The 20,560-nt window shown below is 33.0% G+C and overlaps 1 protein-coding gene across 1 annotated transcript; it reads left to right on the top strand.

Moving 5' to 3' along the window:
* The first annotated feature begins 989 nt into the window (after positions 1-989).
* LOC129308477 (indole-3-acetic acid-induced protein ARG2-like) lies at positions 990-1,851 on the top strand. The gene is made up of 2 exons (XM_054949597.1): positions 990-1,210; positions 1,297-1,851. Exons 1-2 carry the CDS (start codon positions 1,149-1,151, stop codon positions 1,514-1,516), a joined length of 282 nt encoding a protein of 93 aa, XP_054805572.1. The 5' UTR covers positions 990-1,148; the 3' UTR covers positions 1,517-1,851.
* The last annotated feature ends 18,709 nt before the right edge of the window (positions 1,852-20,560 follow it).

A 20,560-nucleotide genomic window follows, 5' to 3' on the forward strand; every position in this document is an offset into this window, starting at 1 on the left:
TTAATACACAATTGTTAAACTCTTGAATTAATTTTTTAAATTTAATATTTTTATATTTATAACTTACAAAATCACGTCAATTCACTCATAAAATTAGATTAAAAACAAACTTGATTATATTTATAAGTTTATCATTTTTATGTTTTTAACTTATAAAATCGTGTCACTTAATTCATATACTTAAATTAAATACAAGTTTGTTAAGCTTGCACTTTTTTTTTTTCAAGTCCAACACATTAAATATATACTATAAAAAATTTGATTCATAAGAGTTATAGGATTTTCGTTTAGAGGAAGAAAACTTAAATAGCAAAAGCTGATATTAATAAAAATAGAAAAAAAAATATCAAAAATAAATTTCTCTATTTTAAAATTTGTAAGTTTTTTATGATAATTTATCAATGTATATGAGTTTAATTTTAATAATTTATATTTTAAATATATGTAAATTGAATTATAATTATATTTTATATTTTAATTATTTAATGATAAAATTTTTGTAACTATTCATTATTAGAGATAAATTTTTAAAATTTATTATCTGAATTTATAATTTAAATTTACATTTATATCACGACATTATTTAAATACGTGAGTTTAACAACCTTATTTTATTTTTTTGGGCCAAAGTTTAACAACTTCGTTTTAACGCATAAGAAGAAGGTAAAAGAGGAGAGCAGACGTGATCGAGGTTAGCTACGTTACGAAGGAATTGCCGCCTCAAGCGGGTCTCAACAGGAGCAAGCAACGAACAGGTGGCAGAGCGGGAGAGGTCCTCTACGTGCTTTATTTTGACTGGGCTCCTCCCCTCCCTTCAATTATGGATACCTGTTTTTGATATTTTCCTCCTTCCCCGTTCTTTCCCGCACGCGCCCCATAATTCCCCTATTTATCACCTTTTTTTTTTGAAAAAAAAAAGGAAAATCCGAGGATTAATATCGTCCCCACCCTCGCCCAGGCTTCACTTGTATATAAAGGCCTCAGGCTCTATTATAGAATCCAGGGAAGAAGTGTTGGGAAGGAGAGGCGCCGAACAGAAAGAGAGGTTCCTCTCGCCGCTGTGGAAGGTTTCTTTTCCCTGTTCTCATCATCCTTAACCATCAAAAGCAGCTTTCCACAGCTTCCCCGCACAAGTTCCACCATTCACCATGGCTCGCTCTTTCTCTAACCTCAACGCTCTCTCTCTTCTCCTCGTCAACGCCATCTCCAGGTACTCCATCGTTCATTGAATTATTTGTTAATTTATTTTGATTATGTGGGATTTTACTTAAGTTTGGCTTTGTTGGTGGTGCACAGGCGTGGGTACGCATCGTCGTCGCAGGGATTCGCCACAACGGCCACGAGGGCCGGGGCTGCCTCCGTGAGCGGCAAGGTGGCCAAGAAATCAGGGGAGGAGCGGGTGACCGCCGAAAAGGAGTCGTGGGTGCCGGACCCTGTCACCGGTTACTACAGACCGGAGAATTCCAAGGAGATCGACGTTGCCGAGCTGCGCGCTACGCTTCTGGGCAGGAAATGAAGTGGAACCGCTCCAATGAAACTCTAGGGTCTAGATCAATGGATTGACCCTTTCATCTCGTCTATCTAGCCTGGAACGGAACCAAATGCGGTTCTTAATCGGTGTCACTCCGAGCGGGCTTTGGTGGTTATGTGGCTACTCAACTCCTTCGGGGACGTAGATCTGGAATCTATTTGTCATAGGGTTCGTATGGCGAGTTCCTCTGTTCTCTTTGAGAACAGAGAACGAGACCATGTCGTCTAATAGTTTTGTCTTTTTCTTTTCCCCCTCCGTATTTCAATTTTAATTCAATGTATTTTTCGTTTTTGAAATAAATAGATTTTCATTCTGTATAACGCGACAAGCAAATCGTGTCCTCGTCGGCTCGACCCATGAATCCATCCGACCAATAACGTCGCCTCGACTTGTGGTTGGCCAAGGTTCTAGAACATCAAATGTGAACTGGCCATTATAAAAAAGACTACGGTTGAGCCGTGAGTGTTTCACGAGGGCAAAAAATCAAATAGAAGAAGACATTTATTTCGAGCAATCCACCTATTTTTAAGAAATATTTTTTTATAAATTATTTTTATCAGGCTTCATGTAGAAAAATATAAAAAGATAAAAATGTATAAAATTTTAAATGTATTTTTATATAATAAATTTTAAAAAGCGATATTATTTTTTTATAGAGGATAATTTTAAAAATATTTTTCAAGTACTTTTTAAAAAATTTAATTTTAATTTATAAATAAAATTAAATATATATTTTAAAATGTGTCTTGTAAATAAAATTGAAGGAGTATACTATATAATTCAACTTCTTTGCATTGTGCGGTGGCAAGTGTATGCGATTTTTTATGAGGTAGAGAAACGTCGAAGATTGAAGACGCGGATCATTCACGGACGTCTGGAATCATCTTGAGAGTAGGGACGATCCCCACTCTCTGCCAATTGTCAATGGGTTCGCCACTTGTTAATTCTTTCGGCCGCGAAGCTTATTTTTATTATTTTGAATCATGATGGCTCAAGATATTTTTCCTCGTGTATCTTCAACTTGGGTGATAAAGTCAAGTTGCAAGTGTGTTGGAGCCTAAAAGTTTCGAGACAGGTCGCTCACCAATCAGGCAATCGATTAACACGGTGGTAATTTTCCAGCAAAAAAAAAAAAAAAATAGTGCGGTCTGATGATCATGTATTAGGTTGATCCAATAATTAGTGTCTTGCTTGTCTTGATAAAAAGAATGGTTACATATCCCGCGAAAAATGAATATCATCAACTCAACATATATGGGAATAAATTATATACAGGGTTACTCGCACGATCTGCAGCTGATCAAGAGTCCGTTAGGTTTTGCGGCTCCTGGACAGAATAAGAGGCATGTGGTTTGACAAACGTGGATGATATCGGCCTCGACCATTGCTGCCTTCGCCCTCAAACTATAATGCACGCCACGTGCTTTCCTTCATCACTCTTGAACAACTCACTATTAGTTTAGTTTAAAATAGTGTATAGATTACTCCGTTTGGCCCCTTGTACGCTTGTAAGGGGTATAATTATTGTAAAAGCAACCGAAAGTTTCTGACGCCGAAAAAAATGAATGGCAGCCAATGAATCCAAGGCCTGGACTGGAATGCACAGATAAACTGTGGCAGTGTGGCCAGAGAGAACAGCCCTGGTTGACGTGACGGGGCACCGTTCCCTTGCTTTCACATCGTTATCCCGTGTTACCGTGTAATGTAGAACGTCAGTTAAGCGCCCGTTTGATTACTTTTCGCCCTCAAGTCAATTTGTTAAAAGAATCACTTCGAAAAAATCAGTTTAGAAAACTCGGTAGTGGTTGCAGTAACATTTATGTGTGAATATATTTTTTAACAATTAATTCGATTAATGGAACATTATTTGAATTATAATAACAAAGAATATTTTAACTATACAATTATCAAAGAGAGACATTAATTTTATTACAATTTACTTCCTTCATTAAAAAATTTAAAGTAGTTATCTACTTTTTAACTAACCATATTTTTTTATATTTATTTCTATCAAATACCCTATAATAAATATAAAATTATTATCAATGACGGTACTTTTAAAAAAAGGCAATGATTACACCTCAAAAGATTAAAAATGCCTTATATCTTTTAACATTCAACTTCTTTTAAAGGAGGGAGTATATTTTTGTCATGCAAATTCTTCCAATTATAAATGTTTGAAAATATATATGTGATAAAAATTTTAAAAGTAAAAATGATAGAAAAATATAAAGTTTGATATGTGAATAAAAATTATATAAATAATTTAATATTTTTTCTCTTTAAAAATGTAAGGCATTTTTAACCAAATATTACTTTCAATAAAGTAACTACTTATTTTTAAATTAATTTTATCTTTTTATATTTACCTTTATTTAATAGAGTTAAATTTTTTTCTATACAGAGAAGAACTGAGGAGAGAACAGCACAGGTCTAGACCATTAATTTGGATTTAAAAATTTATATTTGATAATTTCTAAAAATATAGATTTAATTTGAATGATTAAGATTTGCAGTAAAGAAAAAAAAGTAAAGGAGAGAAACCTACCCCTTATTTAATAGAGTGTTTCATCTAAAAATAAGTATAAATTTATTTATTTAATAAGGGTATTTTTTAAAAAAGGCAATGATCACACTTTAAAAAACTTAAAATGTCTTATATTTTTTAACATCCAACTTCTTAAAAATGCCTTATATTTTTTGAAATGAGGGAACATATATTAATATCAAAAGACATTTTAAAAGCTTGTATGGGCAAATTGACGCTTATGCTACAAAAAAAAATTATTTACCCAAATACTGCACTTTTAAAAATATTTTCCTGCGTACTGTAAATTTAAAACTCGATTCATGTCAGACCAAAATTTAAAATTTTTTTAATCTTGCAATATAGAACTCGATCCATGCTAAATCGAGTTTTGTACTTATATATAAAAAAAATAAAAGATAAAATGTAGGTTCAGGCTACTTTGTACCCTACTTCCCCTGTCTCTACACATTCTCCAATGATAAACATTAATACGTGGCTGCCTCTTTTGCTTTCAGCATATGTTTTTTCCTTCCTTTTTTTTCTGGCAAAAGAGGACCCAACAATGTAATTATATATATTTATGTATGCATATATAATATAAATAATATTTTATGTATCAAAAAATAATATATTATTTTTTAATTATAATTATAATAATTATATACTTCAAAAATTATAAAAATTATAAAATAACTACATAATCAATAACAATATAAAATTACATAAATTTAAATCATAATAAATAATTTTAGGGTTAAATTGTTAAAGATCATTTCTTCCTTCACTGTTTTTCTAGCAACGTCCTATACAGTGGGGCAATATCATATGTAAATACTTTATTTGTTAAAAAATATAAGGCATTTTTAATTTTTTGAAGTGATTTATTCTTAAAAAAATATAAAGTGATTTATTTAATGATGGTACTTTTGGTAAGAAATAATAGTTATACTTTGAAAAATTAAAAATGCCTTATATTTTTTAACAGATAAAGTATTTACATATGATATTGCCCCACTGTATAGGACGTTACTAGAAAAACAGTGAAGGGAGAAATGATCTTTAATAATCTAACCCTAAAATTATTTATTATGATTTAAATTTATATAATTTTATGTTGTTATTGATTATGTAGTTATTTTATAATTTTTGAAGTATATAATTATTATAATTATAATTAAAAATAATTTATTATTTTTTGATACATGAAATATTATTTATATTATACATACATACATACATATATACATAATTACATTGTTTGGTCCTCTTTTGCTAGAAAAAAAAAAGGAAAGAAAAAATATATGCTGAAAGCAAAAGAGACAACCACATATTAATGTTCATCATTGGAGAACATGCAAAGACAAGGAAAGTAGGATGCAAAGTAGCCTGAACCTACATTTTATCTTTATATATATATATATATATATATATAAATACAGAACTCGGTCCATGATAAACCGTGTTCTGTACCGCAAGATTAAAAAAACATTTAAAATTTAGTTTGATATGAACCAAGTTTTAAATTTATAGTATGTGGGGAAATACTTTTAAAAGTATAGTATTTAGGTAAATAATTTTTTTTATAGCATAAGCGTCAATTTGCCGCTTGTATGCCTGCAATTTCTCTTTATATAAAAATCAGGAATAACAAAGTCATTTTAAAGTTAAGAGGTCAAGTTGAGCAAATACACATTCAACAACTTTTCCAAAGTACCTTTATAAAAGCACTCTCATCTCTCTCTCTCTTTTTTTTATGTACATGTGAACAATTTTTAACTTTCACAGAATATTAAGAGCACTTTCTAAAAATTAAAATTTAACTTGTCAGATTTAAAATCTGAATAAAAACTAATGCAACAGAAAAATAGTAAAAAGACTGGATACAATTGGCTATTCAATTACTAAGTTAAATGAAAATAACCAATAAAAAATTTCTACGGCACTGCTGCGAGCCATTTTATGTTCATGGTTTCTAGTTTAATGGCTATCTACATGAAAGAATAGTAAGAGCATTTCATTGATTCATGATGACCGCGTGCGAACGCTTGAATATTGAGGCATGTTATATATATCAAATTCATGTTTGAAAATAGTTCACGTAATCGCTGAATGGGGACGCTTGAAGAAATGCAAGACGCTGGCTCTGTTATTGATTAGTCGGTGATGATTGATTGTTGATGGTTTTAGCCTAGAGGGAGGAGGCATCTTACCTGTATGCTTGTTGCAACGGTAATATCAGAAGGAATTGAATGTTACATTTATGTGTCTGTCTTTTCCTTTCTTTTCTTTTTTTAGAATAATATTGAAAACATATATTAACAATTAAAGAGCATTAAGCTCATCAAGTTCAACATGTAAGGAGGGTCTGTCATCTTTTTCCAACCCTTATAGAAATGTTGGAGGATGATCAAAAATACAAAAATTATCATGACAATTGTAAGAAAACTTGGCTAGTTTATCAGCCAAAACATTCTTTTCCCTTACTACGTGAGAGAACTTTAGCTTCCTATCTTTATGAACCAATTTCTTGGTGTCAGTAATAATATTGTTGAACAGATGGGACTCGTTGCATCCTCTAATGACTAGATTAATAGCCTCCAACACAGTTTGAAATGATGTGGACATTTTTGCAGTCATCTTTCCAACATAGATCAAGCCCTTAAAACATATCAATAATTTCTGCAATGGCTGGTGGAACAATTAACAATTTACATGTGAAGCCTTTTTTTCACCTTCCATTCTCATCCCAAATTATACCACCACAGTCAGAATTACCCCAAGCATTAAGAGCCCCATCCACTTCTAATCTAATATACCCCTTTTTCTCAATAACTTTCTCCCTGCTACAATTGCATTCATAACTCAAAAAAGGGACATTCCTAATTATGTTAGAGTTAGCAGCAGCACAAAAAAAGGAGGAAAGAATATCACGGTTTTGCTCATGGGTATTTTCATCAAAAAATTTCCTACATCTAACCACCCAAATATCCTAATAGACATAACAAAAGAGAATATTCCATAATAATTTGCTAGTAAACACTTTACTAATATCGTGTAACAAATTCTATTTTACCCAATCAATACCATGAAGGTTGATAAAGGCACTCTAGTGCTCAATAGCAATAATGGCCTTCCATCATTCAATGACATTAGGGTAATCCCTTAATAGGTGCATGTCATCTTTAATTGTGTTACAGCCAAAAAGGCACTCATTTTCTACTTTCGGACCTCTGCTTTTGCGTAGCGCCATGATATGTGTTCTTCCATGTGAGAAAAGCCACATGAATGATTTGATTTTCTCTGCTATAGGCCAATGCCAAAGTATCTTCCAAATGCTATCAACATCCTTTCAAGTACTTGCAAAAAGAAAATTGTAAGCAAATTTTATAATAAAAGAACCATAAGTAGAAGGTTTGCAAAAGTGTTTGTCCTCTCTTCTCTCCTTACCGGATGGGTAAGCATTAGTCAATCAAGCAATGATGTTAGGATGAAACAATTGTCCCAATTTGACAATATTCCACTCTCCCCTATTTTCAACACAATCCGCAATTGATTCATTTTTATCAATTAAACCTTCCATATCAGGTATAAGTTCTACAAGAAAAATATTTATTTCTGACCAATTTTCAAACTAGAATGAAGTATTTCTTCCATTACAAATCTCCTTCCCAACTCCTTTAAATTTATCCCATATAGCATATATGATATGCCAAGTAAAAGAAGGCTTTCTTTTCTTTATGATGTGAGGTAAATCCTTCCAACCACAATCATATTTATTTCCTCGGGTCATAATCCACAAGACTTCTTTATTTGTAGTTAAATTCCAGCACAGTTTCATGACAAAGGCTTCATTCTATTTTTTCAAATTCTTGATACCAAGGCCACCTTCTTCTTTTTTTTTTTAAGATAATCTCTCAAGATGTTAAATAAAGTTTTTATTTTTTTTCATAATTTTTTCACAAAAAACTCCTACTAATTTTTTCAAGTTCTCTCTAGAGTTTTTTTAGGAGAACCATCATTTGCACATGATAAGAAGGGAGAGCTGACAGAACTGCTTTGATCAGTGTTGCTTTTCCTGCCATATTCAAGAATTTTTCTTTCCAGCTTGATAATCTCTTCCAAATTTTGTTCAGGATTGGTGCAAAGAGAGAGCAGGACACTCTACAATGTGTCTATCTTTTCGATGAAAAGACATTTCTCTCATAAATTATTGTGAAAAAATCTTTTCCGTGAGAAAACTAAAGAAAGTACATAATTAAAATCAGTAATGACAAATGACAATTCTGTTTCCCAGTTAAGAGGCATGGGGGTTGGTAGGGAAAAAAAGTTAATTATTGTATTTTTATACTTGTTACTTGATTAAAAGTCTGTCCCTTACAGTTTAGACTTTATAATGTTAACTCAATTAAAATTTAATTTCTAAACTTTTAACCTTACAGTTACATCTTTATAATTTATTTATCTACAGTATTGATTCTTGCATTTTAAAGAATAAAATTACTGCTAAACTTGAAAACTAATATTTTAAATAGATAAAATTATAAAGACTAAATTATATTGACTTGAAATTTGAAAATGAAATTACCAGCAACAATTGAATTAAACTATAAAGATTGAGTTATGTGGCATTAAAGTTTAGAATTTAAATTATAATTAAATTATAAACATGAAAATAAAATAATTAATTTTTCTCAGGAAATAAAAAAGTGATGCCTTTTCCTGAACTAAAGGCAGGCAGGCAGGACTTAGGAGCGTAGGAGCAAGTCCCTGAGATGCCTTTGCCTCCGGAAAGATATAATTACTTCTAGAAATTTTTGGACGGACGGATGTATCATGTTGTGGACGCTCCATTTAATATAAACATGATATTTATATAATATTAAATATAAATTAATTATATTATTAAAAATAATAGAAAAAATATAAGAAATTAAATAAACATTTCATTATAAAAATAAAGTTATTAAAATTAATAATAAAATATTTTATTTAATTAAATTGGTATAATTTTATTGTTGGAGCATACGTGACATGATATACTGGGTTTATACAAGAATTTTTCAACTACTTTGACATATTTAATTTTCTTTAGATCAACTACCACATCGTCCTCTAATTATCTTCAACAAGAAATCAAGGTTTCATGATCAGGATTTTAAATTTTAAATCTATAAAAAGGTTGTCTTTTGACTTATTTTAGATAATCGGTAAAACGCGATCTCTGGATATGCAGATTCATTACAAACTTTCAAGCAGATTGATAATTAGCGGTGACAAGGAGGTAAAGAAGTGAGAAATTTTTGCACAAACCCGATCCACAATATCATTCATGTTCCTTCAAATAAAATATGACATTTAGTAAATATAAATTACATTTGCCATTAATGATGGTAAACAAAAGATATATAAAATTAAATAGACATTTAATTTCAAAAATAAAATTATTAAGAATAATAGCACATAATATTTTATTTATCAGGTCAATGTAAAAATTTCTCATAAAGAAGGTAGAACGATAATTAATAATCATGTGCATTTCGATTAGCCTAATGGATTGCAAAAGCATGCGGCTATCAACCCCCAACAATTTTTTTTTTTTTTTTGGTTGTTGTTGTTGTGGCTTTCAATTTCTCTTGACCGAAGCATTCACGTTCGGCTGGAAACGACGCACGCCATAAAACGTTTTCGACTTCACGCACCCATCGAAAAGTTGAATTATGATAAATTGAAAATGCATCATCTCCACGAGTCCGCTAATTTTCCTCCACTTGTTCTCCTTTATTATCTCCATCCGCGAATGAAATTTGATTCATATTTAATTTTAAAAAAATAAATATTACAGTATCATTATTGTATTTCATTGGTTTGTATAATCTTGAATTAAATTGTCTTATAATTTGAGACTGAAAAAGTATTGTATATAACTAATACTAAAATGGCAAATTTTAATAAATAATATAACCTATTAAAATTTTATTTGCATGTTCTCGTATTTGGCAAAACCTATCAACTCACCAAAAGGTTAGCATGAAACCTGAATGCATGAATGAAAATGACTCCGACGAGAAGCCATCGACTTACCAAAAAATTAGCTAGAAACCTAAATGCATGAAGTTATGTGGCCCAAAAAAGGCACAAGAAATATCAGTGAAATTCGGTGTGGTTTAACAAATGGATGACGTAGGGAACAAAGGTTAAGCCAATAAAGATGGTGACAGACAGAGAAGGACAATGCACGAGGAGGAATCTAGTAGGAAGGGAAGGGAAATAAGGAACGAGCAAGAAGTGGAAAGTTCAACCTAGGCGGCTCTGATCACTCGTTGAGCCTGCGACGACCATCCTTTCGGCTTGATCTGAAGTGGAAATCCAATAAAGAGACGAATCCCAAACCTGAATTGCGAGGAAAGGAACCAACACAAGACATTTGAATGGCCTGCGAGGTAGGTACATATCTTTAACACGGCACTTGGATGTTACTTTTCCACACGTGAAAGGAAACTTTAATACTTATTCTGGTCATTTTTTACATATAGATTCATAATTCATTGTTAATAAGCCAACATATGATGCTTTTACGGAAGTGCCCTGCGCATATACACTATGCCACCACGTTCATCATAACTCTGGCACATTAATTAATAGTGTGGGGTTGGCGTTCTACCATCCAATACCGCAGTTTGACAAAAGTAAAATCCCAAACACATGCTAAAGACTCGAAAGACAAATATGAAATTATTGCAAAAAGTTTTTTTTTTTTTAAAAAAAAGGCAGGGTGAAAGGGGCACAACACAATCAAACTTTCCACAGGGAAGTAGACGGACCGTCCCCACAATTTTCATTTCAAACCCTCCACCCCCAACGCACGCACAAAAGTTGTTGTTACATTGTCAGGCCTCTTCCTTGTTTATTCAAAAATTGTCAGGCCTCTCGTGCTTTCAAGCCCAAGCCCTAATAGTATCAAATATCAATGCTGGTTCCCTCAGATGAATCTGGATTGAGAACCAATTTTTTTTTTTTTTTTGGGTTCCTTCTAATTTCCAAAACAATCAGAGTCAGAGTATTTTGACCCTCTCCATGCTCTTCCTCTATATATCCCTTCATATCCAATTTCATCCACCATTTAATTGTTATTTTGATTTAAAGGTATGAGATTGTTAATTATGATATGAAATAAATATTGTATTCATTTAATAGTTATCATGAATAAGCATTATAATCTTATTTTTATAAGGATTTAAGTGATGATAGTGAATAACTTATTTATTTTAATACTATAATCAACAATCCCGCACCTTTGAACCAAAACAACAATTAAGTGAACGAATGAAATTAAGTATGGGGAATTATATTGAGGGAGGAAATAAAGAGGATCCAAATCCTCATATTCCCATTCATGAGCATTACTTGCATACAAATGTCATCTTCAACAAGTATAATTTACTTAAAGCACTTCCAAATCATTAGGCTCCGGTTATGTGATTGCATGGCTCTAGTCCCCTTACAAAGTGTTTGCTTAAGTTAAATAAATAGCTGTCCATAAGCAGTTGAAGTGCAATTCTTAAGTCAGGCTGCGTCTCATTCTCAAGGCCACGACATACTTGCTAAAAACTCAACTTTCTTTCAATAGCAGACCCCTCCCCTCTCTCAATAATACTGAAGTTAAATAAATCAATTTCCTTGTTAGCCCCTCCTGTCTCCACCCCTGGCCGTGGAGAGAAGCCCTAGCAAATGAGAAAAGTTCATTTAGATTGGCTATAACAATGTATTTTCCCTTAATGTTTGCTACCATACTGCATGTTCTTAGGGAGTAATTCTAATCACATACATTTTTTTACTCTATAGGTGCACAAGGAAATACCAAATGGGGGTATACTCACGTGTTACATTACAGGGTAGATAGAGCACATGAAGAATTTACATCCATCCTAAGAAACCAAGAAGCTACCTCTCCTGTAAGCCAGTAGTATTTGCAAACATAAATACATGGCCCCATTCCCTGATTTCTTTTAGTCACACATGCCCAATTTATTTATCTCACGCAACTTAGTTATATCATAATCTATTAACCCACAACTAAATACCTCCCTAATCTTTAACCCCTGTATGACCAGACCACAATGCTTCAAGACAATTCAAAATGGCTTCAATATTCCAACTCAACACCATTAATGGTAAGACATGACTGCTAATTGATCATAGCCCACTAATCAAATGACTCTCAGGAGTCAGGATAATCAGCAAATGGACTGTACAGACACGCATAGACATCTTTCCTTAACGTCTGTTAATGGTGAATGAACAAAGGCATCAGGACGATGAGTTTTTTTTTTTTTAAAAAAAAATATTAGAAGGACGTTAACAAAACACCAACAGAGTTACATATGCCTCGAGTTGGAAAATCCTAACCCATCCTCTTCCATTTCCTTAGAACAACATAAGGGACAATTCTCTAGGGCCAACAATTCCGTAGATATCCTATATGTCCAATCTTACCGAGAGCATGGTACTCCTATTGGATTCTCTAAGAACAAAATGAATATTCATATAGCAATCAGAATTCCCAACATGTTTAGCATCCTCTGCAAGGTAGCAATGTGTGGAAACTGGAAATGCGGCAAGTGCTCCACAATGCTTTCCTAGCCAACTCAAGCACCTTGAAGAACAGTTGATGCAAATGAAAAGAAACCAGGACAAACTGTACCGCAAAAGAAAAAGAAACCAGGACAGAGAACCATTATACAATGTATAAAAGCACAGAGACCCTTCTATATCATGCACAACGCCAAAAAAAAAAAAAAAAACTACTAAGTACTCTACCAAAATGTACAATCAAGTCAACTATCCTAAAAAATCTCACTGCAAAAGAAAATATGTTGTTTTAGATAGCTTGATATAATCAATCCTTACTCCCTCTAGCACTATTGTAAAAGAGAAAAATGCTACTCAGGTTGTATAAAAGCCTATTAAGTTGGCTTCCCAATTGCACAAATCCCTTATTAGATTGAAAGATTCTACTCAATGATCCTGAGCAAATTAAGAACATCGTGGTAAACAATGTGAAAGCCCTCACAGCAGACAGAAAGAAAGATGTGGCTACGCGATCGATGTGATTGAGATGGGGAAGCTCAATCTTGAAGGCAGAGACGGTGGAGGAGACTTGTGGTTTGGAGAGATCGTGGAGGAACTAGAGATCAGTAGACATGGCGGTGGGCAAAGTTAATCTACGTCGCCAAATTAATCCACTTAAGCAGATGATTAAAGACCCAGTTCTGTCTCAGTTAGCTAAATCAACTTTTGTTTTGGCAGTGTTAGTTGTTCAAGGGCTAACAGCTTAACTTGTAAAAGTAGGAGGTCCCAGTTTTAACAAATAAAATTACAAGGGCCTAATCAGAAATTGAAGCAAACTATAAGAACCGCAAATATGTTTTCTCTTTAATATATGTAGCTATAATGTCAAACTCAAAGTACTAGTTTTTTAAAATACGGGTGACCGATTTGGCTCATTTGAATCAATTTTCTTTTAAAATATATTGCCCCATGTTATCGGATAGTGTTCTATTGGCACTAAAAATGATTCAAGTTTGCTTTCTATTCAGCCACTCTAATATTGAAAAAGCTTGTGAAAATACAATTGTAAAAGTAAACAGGTTCGTGTACAAGGATGCTTCAAAAGTGAATGTGTGACTTCTTCTCCAACATACTAGCCAAACCAGGAGCCATCAATAACACGTTCAGCTTATTGGTCAATGGAGCCAACATCCCCATCTCATATAAGCAAGAAGCAGAGCCCGACGATCGAAGCCTTGCGGTTGTGAAGTTCGTGATTTGTGAGTGCGGCATTTGTTTCTTCTAGAGATCCGACAGTTTCCGTGATCGGGTCCCGGGTGGTTGATAACATGGGACCAAATTTTAATTTCAGTGGTGTGGGAAGTGTTAAGAATCAAGAATCGCCCAAAGAGCCTGCACAAGAGAATCGCTGATGAAATGAGAACCGTTGTGAAGGAAGAAGGCAGGGTGACTTTTATGGTATTGAAAAAAAGATGACATTAGTGAAGTCGGTGCCGTGGGAGGCGATGATGATTCTGAGTCTCCGGTGCCGCGAAGGATGAGAGGCGATGAAGTGGACAAATGAATTGGGTAATTTTTGGTCAAAGCATTTTTGATAACAGTCGTCTAGCGTTGTTTCACGAGAAATGCAGGACACTCCGTTTTAAATAATTTATAATTTATTTTGTATCACGTCATATTAGATGTTCATCAAAAATTAATTCTTGACTAAATTTACATCTGTTTAAAAAAACACGAAGTAAATGTATGCAGATGCCACGTCACGTGTTTCTTCTTCTCCTTAAATTTACTCACTGTCATATTGATATTACTAGCAAGAAAATTTGCTGACAGACTGTTAACATAGAAGCGCTGCTAGAGATTGTATCTATGCACTGATCTTGTCATCGTTCTATTTATATATTAACAGCTTTATTGCAAGGGAAAGTGATTGTATAAACTACAAAGCGTCGGTTTGAATTTTAGTTAGATATAATAAATTATGAAAATAATTGATTAAGTAGTAGATTTTAATTATAATTAATTATGTTATAACACAATCCGTTTGGATACTGTTTTTTTAAAATTAATTTTAACAAAATTAAAGATGTTTGAATAAGTTAATCAGAATTAATTTTTAACTATATAAATTACTATATAATTTAAATTTTAAATACTAAATATTAATTTTTTGAATATATAAAGTTTATATTTTATTAAAAAAAAGAGGGTTTAATTTTATTTTTATTAAATTATGTGCTTTTTTTATAATTTTTTTTGAGCTTTTTTTTATAATTTTACTCAATGCTTTTTGATAAACGTTTTGCAAAAATTAATGGAGAGAGCTTATAAAAAAACGCAAGTTCTGACTTATAATCAATTTTTAACCATTTTGGACTGTTTGGCAAACTTTTTATATTAATCAATTTTTTGCCTCAAAAATCGATTAATGAGGCAATCCAAACAGACTGAAAGTTATCAATTATATCAGAGTAGATCACAGCAATATCTCAATATGAGTTTGGGCATCGCATGAAGTTTGATGTGAGTTAGTATATTCATAATATATAAATATTATAGTTCTATAAATAAGTGTGCAGAGGCACTCATGCACACGCCCGAGGATTTCCCTTTCTTCCTTTTTCACATTTTCTAAACATTATAACTTTTTTATAAAACTATTAAATCAATATTTAAATTCTAATAATTTCTTGTGTTACTTTGTTTTCATAAAAAATAATTAGGTGTGGTGTCGCAAGGCATACTTAGAACTAGAAATACGGGCAAGCTTGGCCTTTAAAGGCCTAGGCCCTTGAGCCCAGTTTTTCATTTTTAATCCTTTTTCTAAGACCTGATCCTTATATAAAGAGTTCAAAGCTGGGTCTAAAAACCCTGTTCTAAAAAATTTAAATAAAATTAAACATTATAAATTAATTAAAATATTCTAAAATTAAAAAAAATTAAAATCCTCACAATCTTTTAAAAGTTAAATAACATATTTAGAAATCTAAACAACACACATTCATCAATCAAACACAAATCCTCATCGTCTATAAATAAAACATTAAATCCCTCAAATGTAAATGTACTTATTGAAGATGGAAGTGGAGATTTAATGTCAATTATCTTTATAGCTTCTTCATCACTTACGATAAATATTAATCAAATTATGTCATTATCAATCAAATATATATATATATATATATGCATATATATGTATATAAGATAACCAGGCTTATTAGGGCCTGAAGGGTCGCCTGGGCCCAACCCCTTTTTTATAAGGTTTATTAGGGTTAGGTCCTTAAGCCCGATTTCTTTAAAAAAATAATTTTTAAAGTCTGAATCCTTATTTAAACAAGGCCTACAAGCTCGGTCTTTATTCCTGGCTTTAGGTGTATTAGAGATGTGAGGTCTCAAAAGGATGAAAGAACTTGACTTCTATTTAAATGTGAGGAACTCGGGCTTCCTTACCATAATTCACCTGCATGTGAAAAATGAGAAGTAAAGAAAATTAATGTAGATGCAGGGAAGCAAAGATACATTAATTAAAGAAAGAGGTGTTGGGCTATGCTAGCCGTACAACGGGAAGTAAAGACTAAAACTACATGATAAAAAAAAAGTAAAATAAAATAGTAGACACGAAATCTGAGACTGATAGTTTGTTGATGTCCATATTGAGGGAGAACTTCTTTATTTATAGATGATTCTGGCTTGGTGCCTAAGTCCCATAATCGTCACTTTTCTTAAATTTAAGAAGTACTTTCTATATCATGGTCATTCATCATGGATGGAGTACAAATGGTCTTGATTTAATGGCTAAGACTTCATAAATATTTTCTTTTATTTTAAAGCCAACTAAATTGAGTTGAGCTTGGACTTTCAAATTCACAATTCGGGTGTAAACAATGCCCTCTACATATAAATTGGCCGAAGCCTTTATAGGCCAATTTTGTATGGATATGTTTTAGAGGATCGGCTCATTTTCATTTTGATTAATGGTTGATCTGATAATTTTCTTAAAAGACACCCTTGTGATTGAGGATTAAAGACCATGTGGTCTAACTTAAAATCAAGCTTCTCAAGGTTTGGGACCTTAAGAGTTGACTTTGGAATTGGTCCTTCAAGTTTTTGGATTTTAAGGACTAGTTTTGTAAAATATAGCTATTGTGGGGCTCTTGCGGAGAGAGCTTTTATGGAAAGGGCCCTTATAAAGCTCGCCTTTCTGACTTTGGCCCCCGTAGTGTTAGCCCCTTTGATGTTGGCCCTTATAGTGTCGGCCCCTGTGACTCTAGTCCCTATAACTCTGCTAGCCCTTGTGGCTTCCGGCCCTGTGGTGTTGGCCTCTATGATTGTGGCCCTGATGGCTCCGGCCTCTGTAGTGCTGGCCTCAATGGCTTTGGCCCTTGTGGTTGAATAGGCTTGCTATTAAATAAGACTTGCCATTTATCTTTTAAAAGATGTTATACTGGTCCTCGTTATTGATCTTTTGGTCGAAGGGCACTTTGGGATATTATCTCTCGAGTCCATCTATTCTTTGAAGATGCGAGTCAATTAAAGCTTGCTCATGTGACGATCTAGATAACATAGCAGAAATGTTCCTTAACCTCTTTTTCAGAGTTTGCAACAGAGCTCTTTGCCTCTCATTAGCTTGTACTTCACATTTTGCACGTGCAGCCACATTCTTTGAATTGTAAGACTCAAGTCTATTTTTTCCAACAACATATTGATCTTTACGTATCCTAGGCATTCCTTTCACATATGTCCTACTAAGCATGCTAACAATTATTCGTAAAAAAAAAAAAATAAAGCATGGTGTCGCAAGACGTGTCAAAGACATGAGGTCTCAAAAGGATAAAAGAACTTGACTTTTATTTAAACACAGGGAACCTGAGCTCCTTTACCATAATTTACCCAGATGTAAAAATGAGAAGAAAAAAATTAATGTAGGTGCAGGAAAGCAGGGATACATTAATTAAAGAAAGAGGTGGCGGGCTATACCGGCCGTACAATGAAAAATAAATACTAAAATTACATGATAAAAGGAAAAGTAAAATAAAGTAACGGACACAAAATCTGAGACTCGTAGTTTGTTGATGCCTGTGATTAAAAAAAAAAACTCCTCTATTTATAGATAATCTTGACTTGATGCCTAAGCCCTATGATCATCAGTTTCCTTGAATTTAAGAAGCACTTCCTCTATCATAGCCACTCATCATGGGTGGAGTGCGGCTGATCTTAACTTGGTGGCTAAAGTTTTATAAATATTTTTTTAAATTATTTTGAAGCCAATTAAATTGAGTTAAGCTTAAACCTCCAAATTTATAATTTGGATGCAAATACTTTGCATCGCACAATACGTAATTTTTTTATGTGCGTGCAGTTTTCTTTTCCATGTTACTAAATTTCATTTGGTTTTTATTGTTTAAAATTAATGTTTAAATTCTAATTCCTAGAGTTAAATAAGCCATTTTCATTTTATTTTTGTTTATATTTTGTCAAATACTCTCTTATTATTTAAACTTCACTTTTTATGTTTATACTTGTCGTTTAAAAGTATATATTTCAAATACCAAGACATTGTATAACTAGTTACATAATTGAAATTTAACAGAATACGAACTCACCTTTTGTTGATCTCGTCTCTAATTCAGTCCCGTGGGCATTGGATACTAGCATTTTGTATATAATTAGTCACACTACAACAACAACAACAACAAGCCTTTATCTCACTAGGTGGGGTCGGCTACATGGATTGCAAGACGCCATTGTGCTCTATCATTTATCAAGCTTTTCGGAATATTATTAATTAAGAGATCGCGTTCAACAACTTCCAAGAGTGTTCTCTTAGGCCTTCCTCTACCTCTCTTAATCGGACTCAAAGTTATATGTTCCACTCTTCTCACTGGTGCCTCCCTTGGTCTTCTTTGTACATGCCCAAACCATCTCAACCGATTTTCTACCATTTTTTCCTCAATAGGTGCCACCCTCACTTTTTCGCGTACGTGCTCATTTTGAATTTTATCTTTACGTGTATGTCCGCACATCCATCGTAACATTCTCATCTCTGCTACTCCAACTTTATGCTCTTGCTGTCCCGTTAGAGCCCAGCATTCACTACTATATAACATTGCCGGTCTAATAGCAGTGCGATAAAACTTTCCTTTAAGTTTATTAGGCACCTTACGGTCACAAATAACTCCTTTAGCTTTTCTCCAATTAAACCACCCAGCTTGAATTCTATGTGAAATATCTCCACTGATTTCGCCATCATTTTGAATAATGGCTCCTAAATATCTAAACTTTTTCACTTGAGGTATAATTTGATCTCCCAATTTCACTTCCAAATTATTGTCGAATAGTCCTTTACCAAATTTACAATATAAATATTCCGTCTTACTTCTACTCAGGCGAAAACCTTTCGACTCCAATGTCCTCCTCCATAACTCAAGTTTGCAATTAACCTCTTCTCTTGTCTCTGCTATAAGAACTATATCATCCGCGAAGAGCATACATTTCGGGATTTCCTCTTGAATATGTTTCGTCAAAACATTTAAAATCAAGTTGAACAAGCAAGGACTTAGAGATGATCCCTGATGTAATCCAATCTTTATAGGAAAATCTTTTGTTTGACCACTAGGCGTTCTTATACTAGTTTTTACCCCCTCATACATATCTTGTATGGCTTTATATAAGCAATCCGTACTCCCTTTTTTTCCAATGCTTTCCAAAGCACTTCTCTTGGTATACGGTCATAAGCTTTTTCCAAATCAATAAAAACCATGTGTAGATCTTTATCTTTATAATAATATTTTTTCATTAATCCCCTTAGTAGATAAATCGCCTCTGTAGTTGATCTACCTGGCATAAAACCAAATTGATTCTCAGAAATACTTGTCTTCAATCTCAACCTGTGCTCAATTACTTTCTCCCACAGTTTCATTGTGTGGCTCATGAGTTTAATCCCTCTAAAGTTAGTACAATTCTGAATATCTCCTTTATTTTTATAAATAGGAATTAATGTACTTCTCCTTCACTCATCAGGCATTTTCTTGGACCGTAAAATCACATTAAATAGCTTAGTTAACCATCTCACCTCTTCTTCACCTAAACATTTCCACACTTCGATAGATATACAATCCGGTCCGTTGGCTCTACCATTTGTCATTTTCTTCAGAGCTTCCTTTACCTCCTTATCACGTATTATTCGATAGAATGACAAATTTTGTTCTCCTTCACCAGTTACTAAATCCTCCAAGTTACTAGATGAATCCTCTCCATCATTGAAAAGTTTAGAAAAATAAGTCTCCCATCTATTTTTAATTTCATCATCTGTAACTAAAATTCTTCCCTCTTCATCCTTAATACATCTTACCTGTTCTAGATCTCTTGATTTTCTTTCCCTACTCTTGACAATCTTATAAATATTTTGCTCTCCTTCCTTCGTCTCAAGGTTCTTATAAAATACTTCAAAAGCTTTAGAACGAGCTTCACCCACAGCTCTCTTAGTTTCCTTCTTAGCCATACGGTACCTCTCCCAATTTTCCTTATTGTTACGCAAATGTATGGCTTTAAAACAGTTTTTCTTATACTTGATTTTGTCCTGTACACTATTATTCCACCACCAAGACTCCTTATCTCTCGGACCAGAACCTTTCGATTCTCCCAAAATTACTTTTGCAACCTCCCGTATCTTTTTAACCATATCCTCCCATATGATGTTAGCACTTCCCTGAGAATCCCAAATTCCTTTATCCAAAAGATTTCGCTTGAAAATATCTTGCTTCTCACCTTTTAATTGCCACCACCTAATCCTTGGTGTTATTACTATTGGAAAAAAAAATTGTATCTTGTGCACTACACAATTTTTTTTTTAATACATGACCACAGCAAAACAATGCAAAAAGATTAAAAATCCACTTATGTCAAAAGCCAAAAAATTTCTACAATCATGC

This window comes from Prosopis cineraria, unplaced genomic scaffold (assembly GCF_029017545.1).
Source record: "Prosopis cineraria cultivar Desert tree isolate PC_DT_omini unplaced genomic scaffold, ASM2901754v1 PC1, whole genome shotgun sequence".
NCBI lineage: Eukaryota > Viridiplantae > Streptophyta > Magnoliopsida > Fabales > Fabaceae > Prosopis > Prosopis cineraria.

Bases quoted from the DNA above. Each gene is read 5' to 3' on its own strand.
- LOC129308477 (XM_054949597.1), top strand. From the start codon at position 1,149: ATGGCTCGCTCTTTCTCTAACCTCAACGCTCTCTCTCTTCTCCTCGTC. The intron at 1,211-1,296 runs GTACTCCATCGT...GGTGGTGCACAG, and splicing joins CTCGTCAACGCCATCTCCAG to GCGTGGGTACGCATCGTCGT.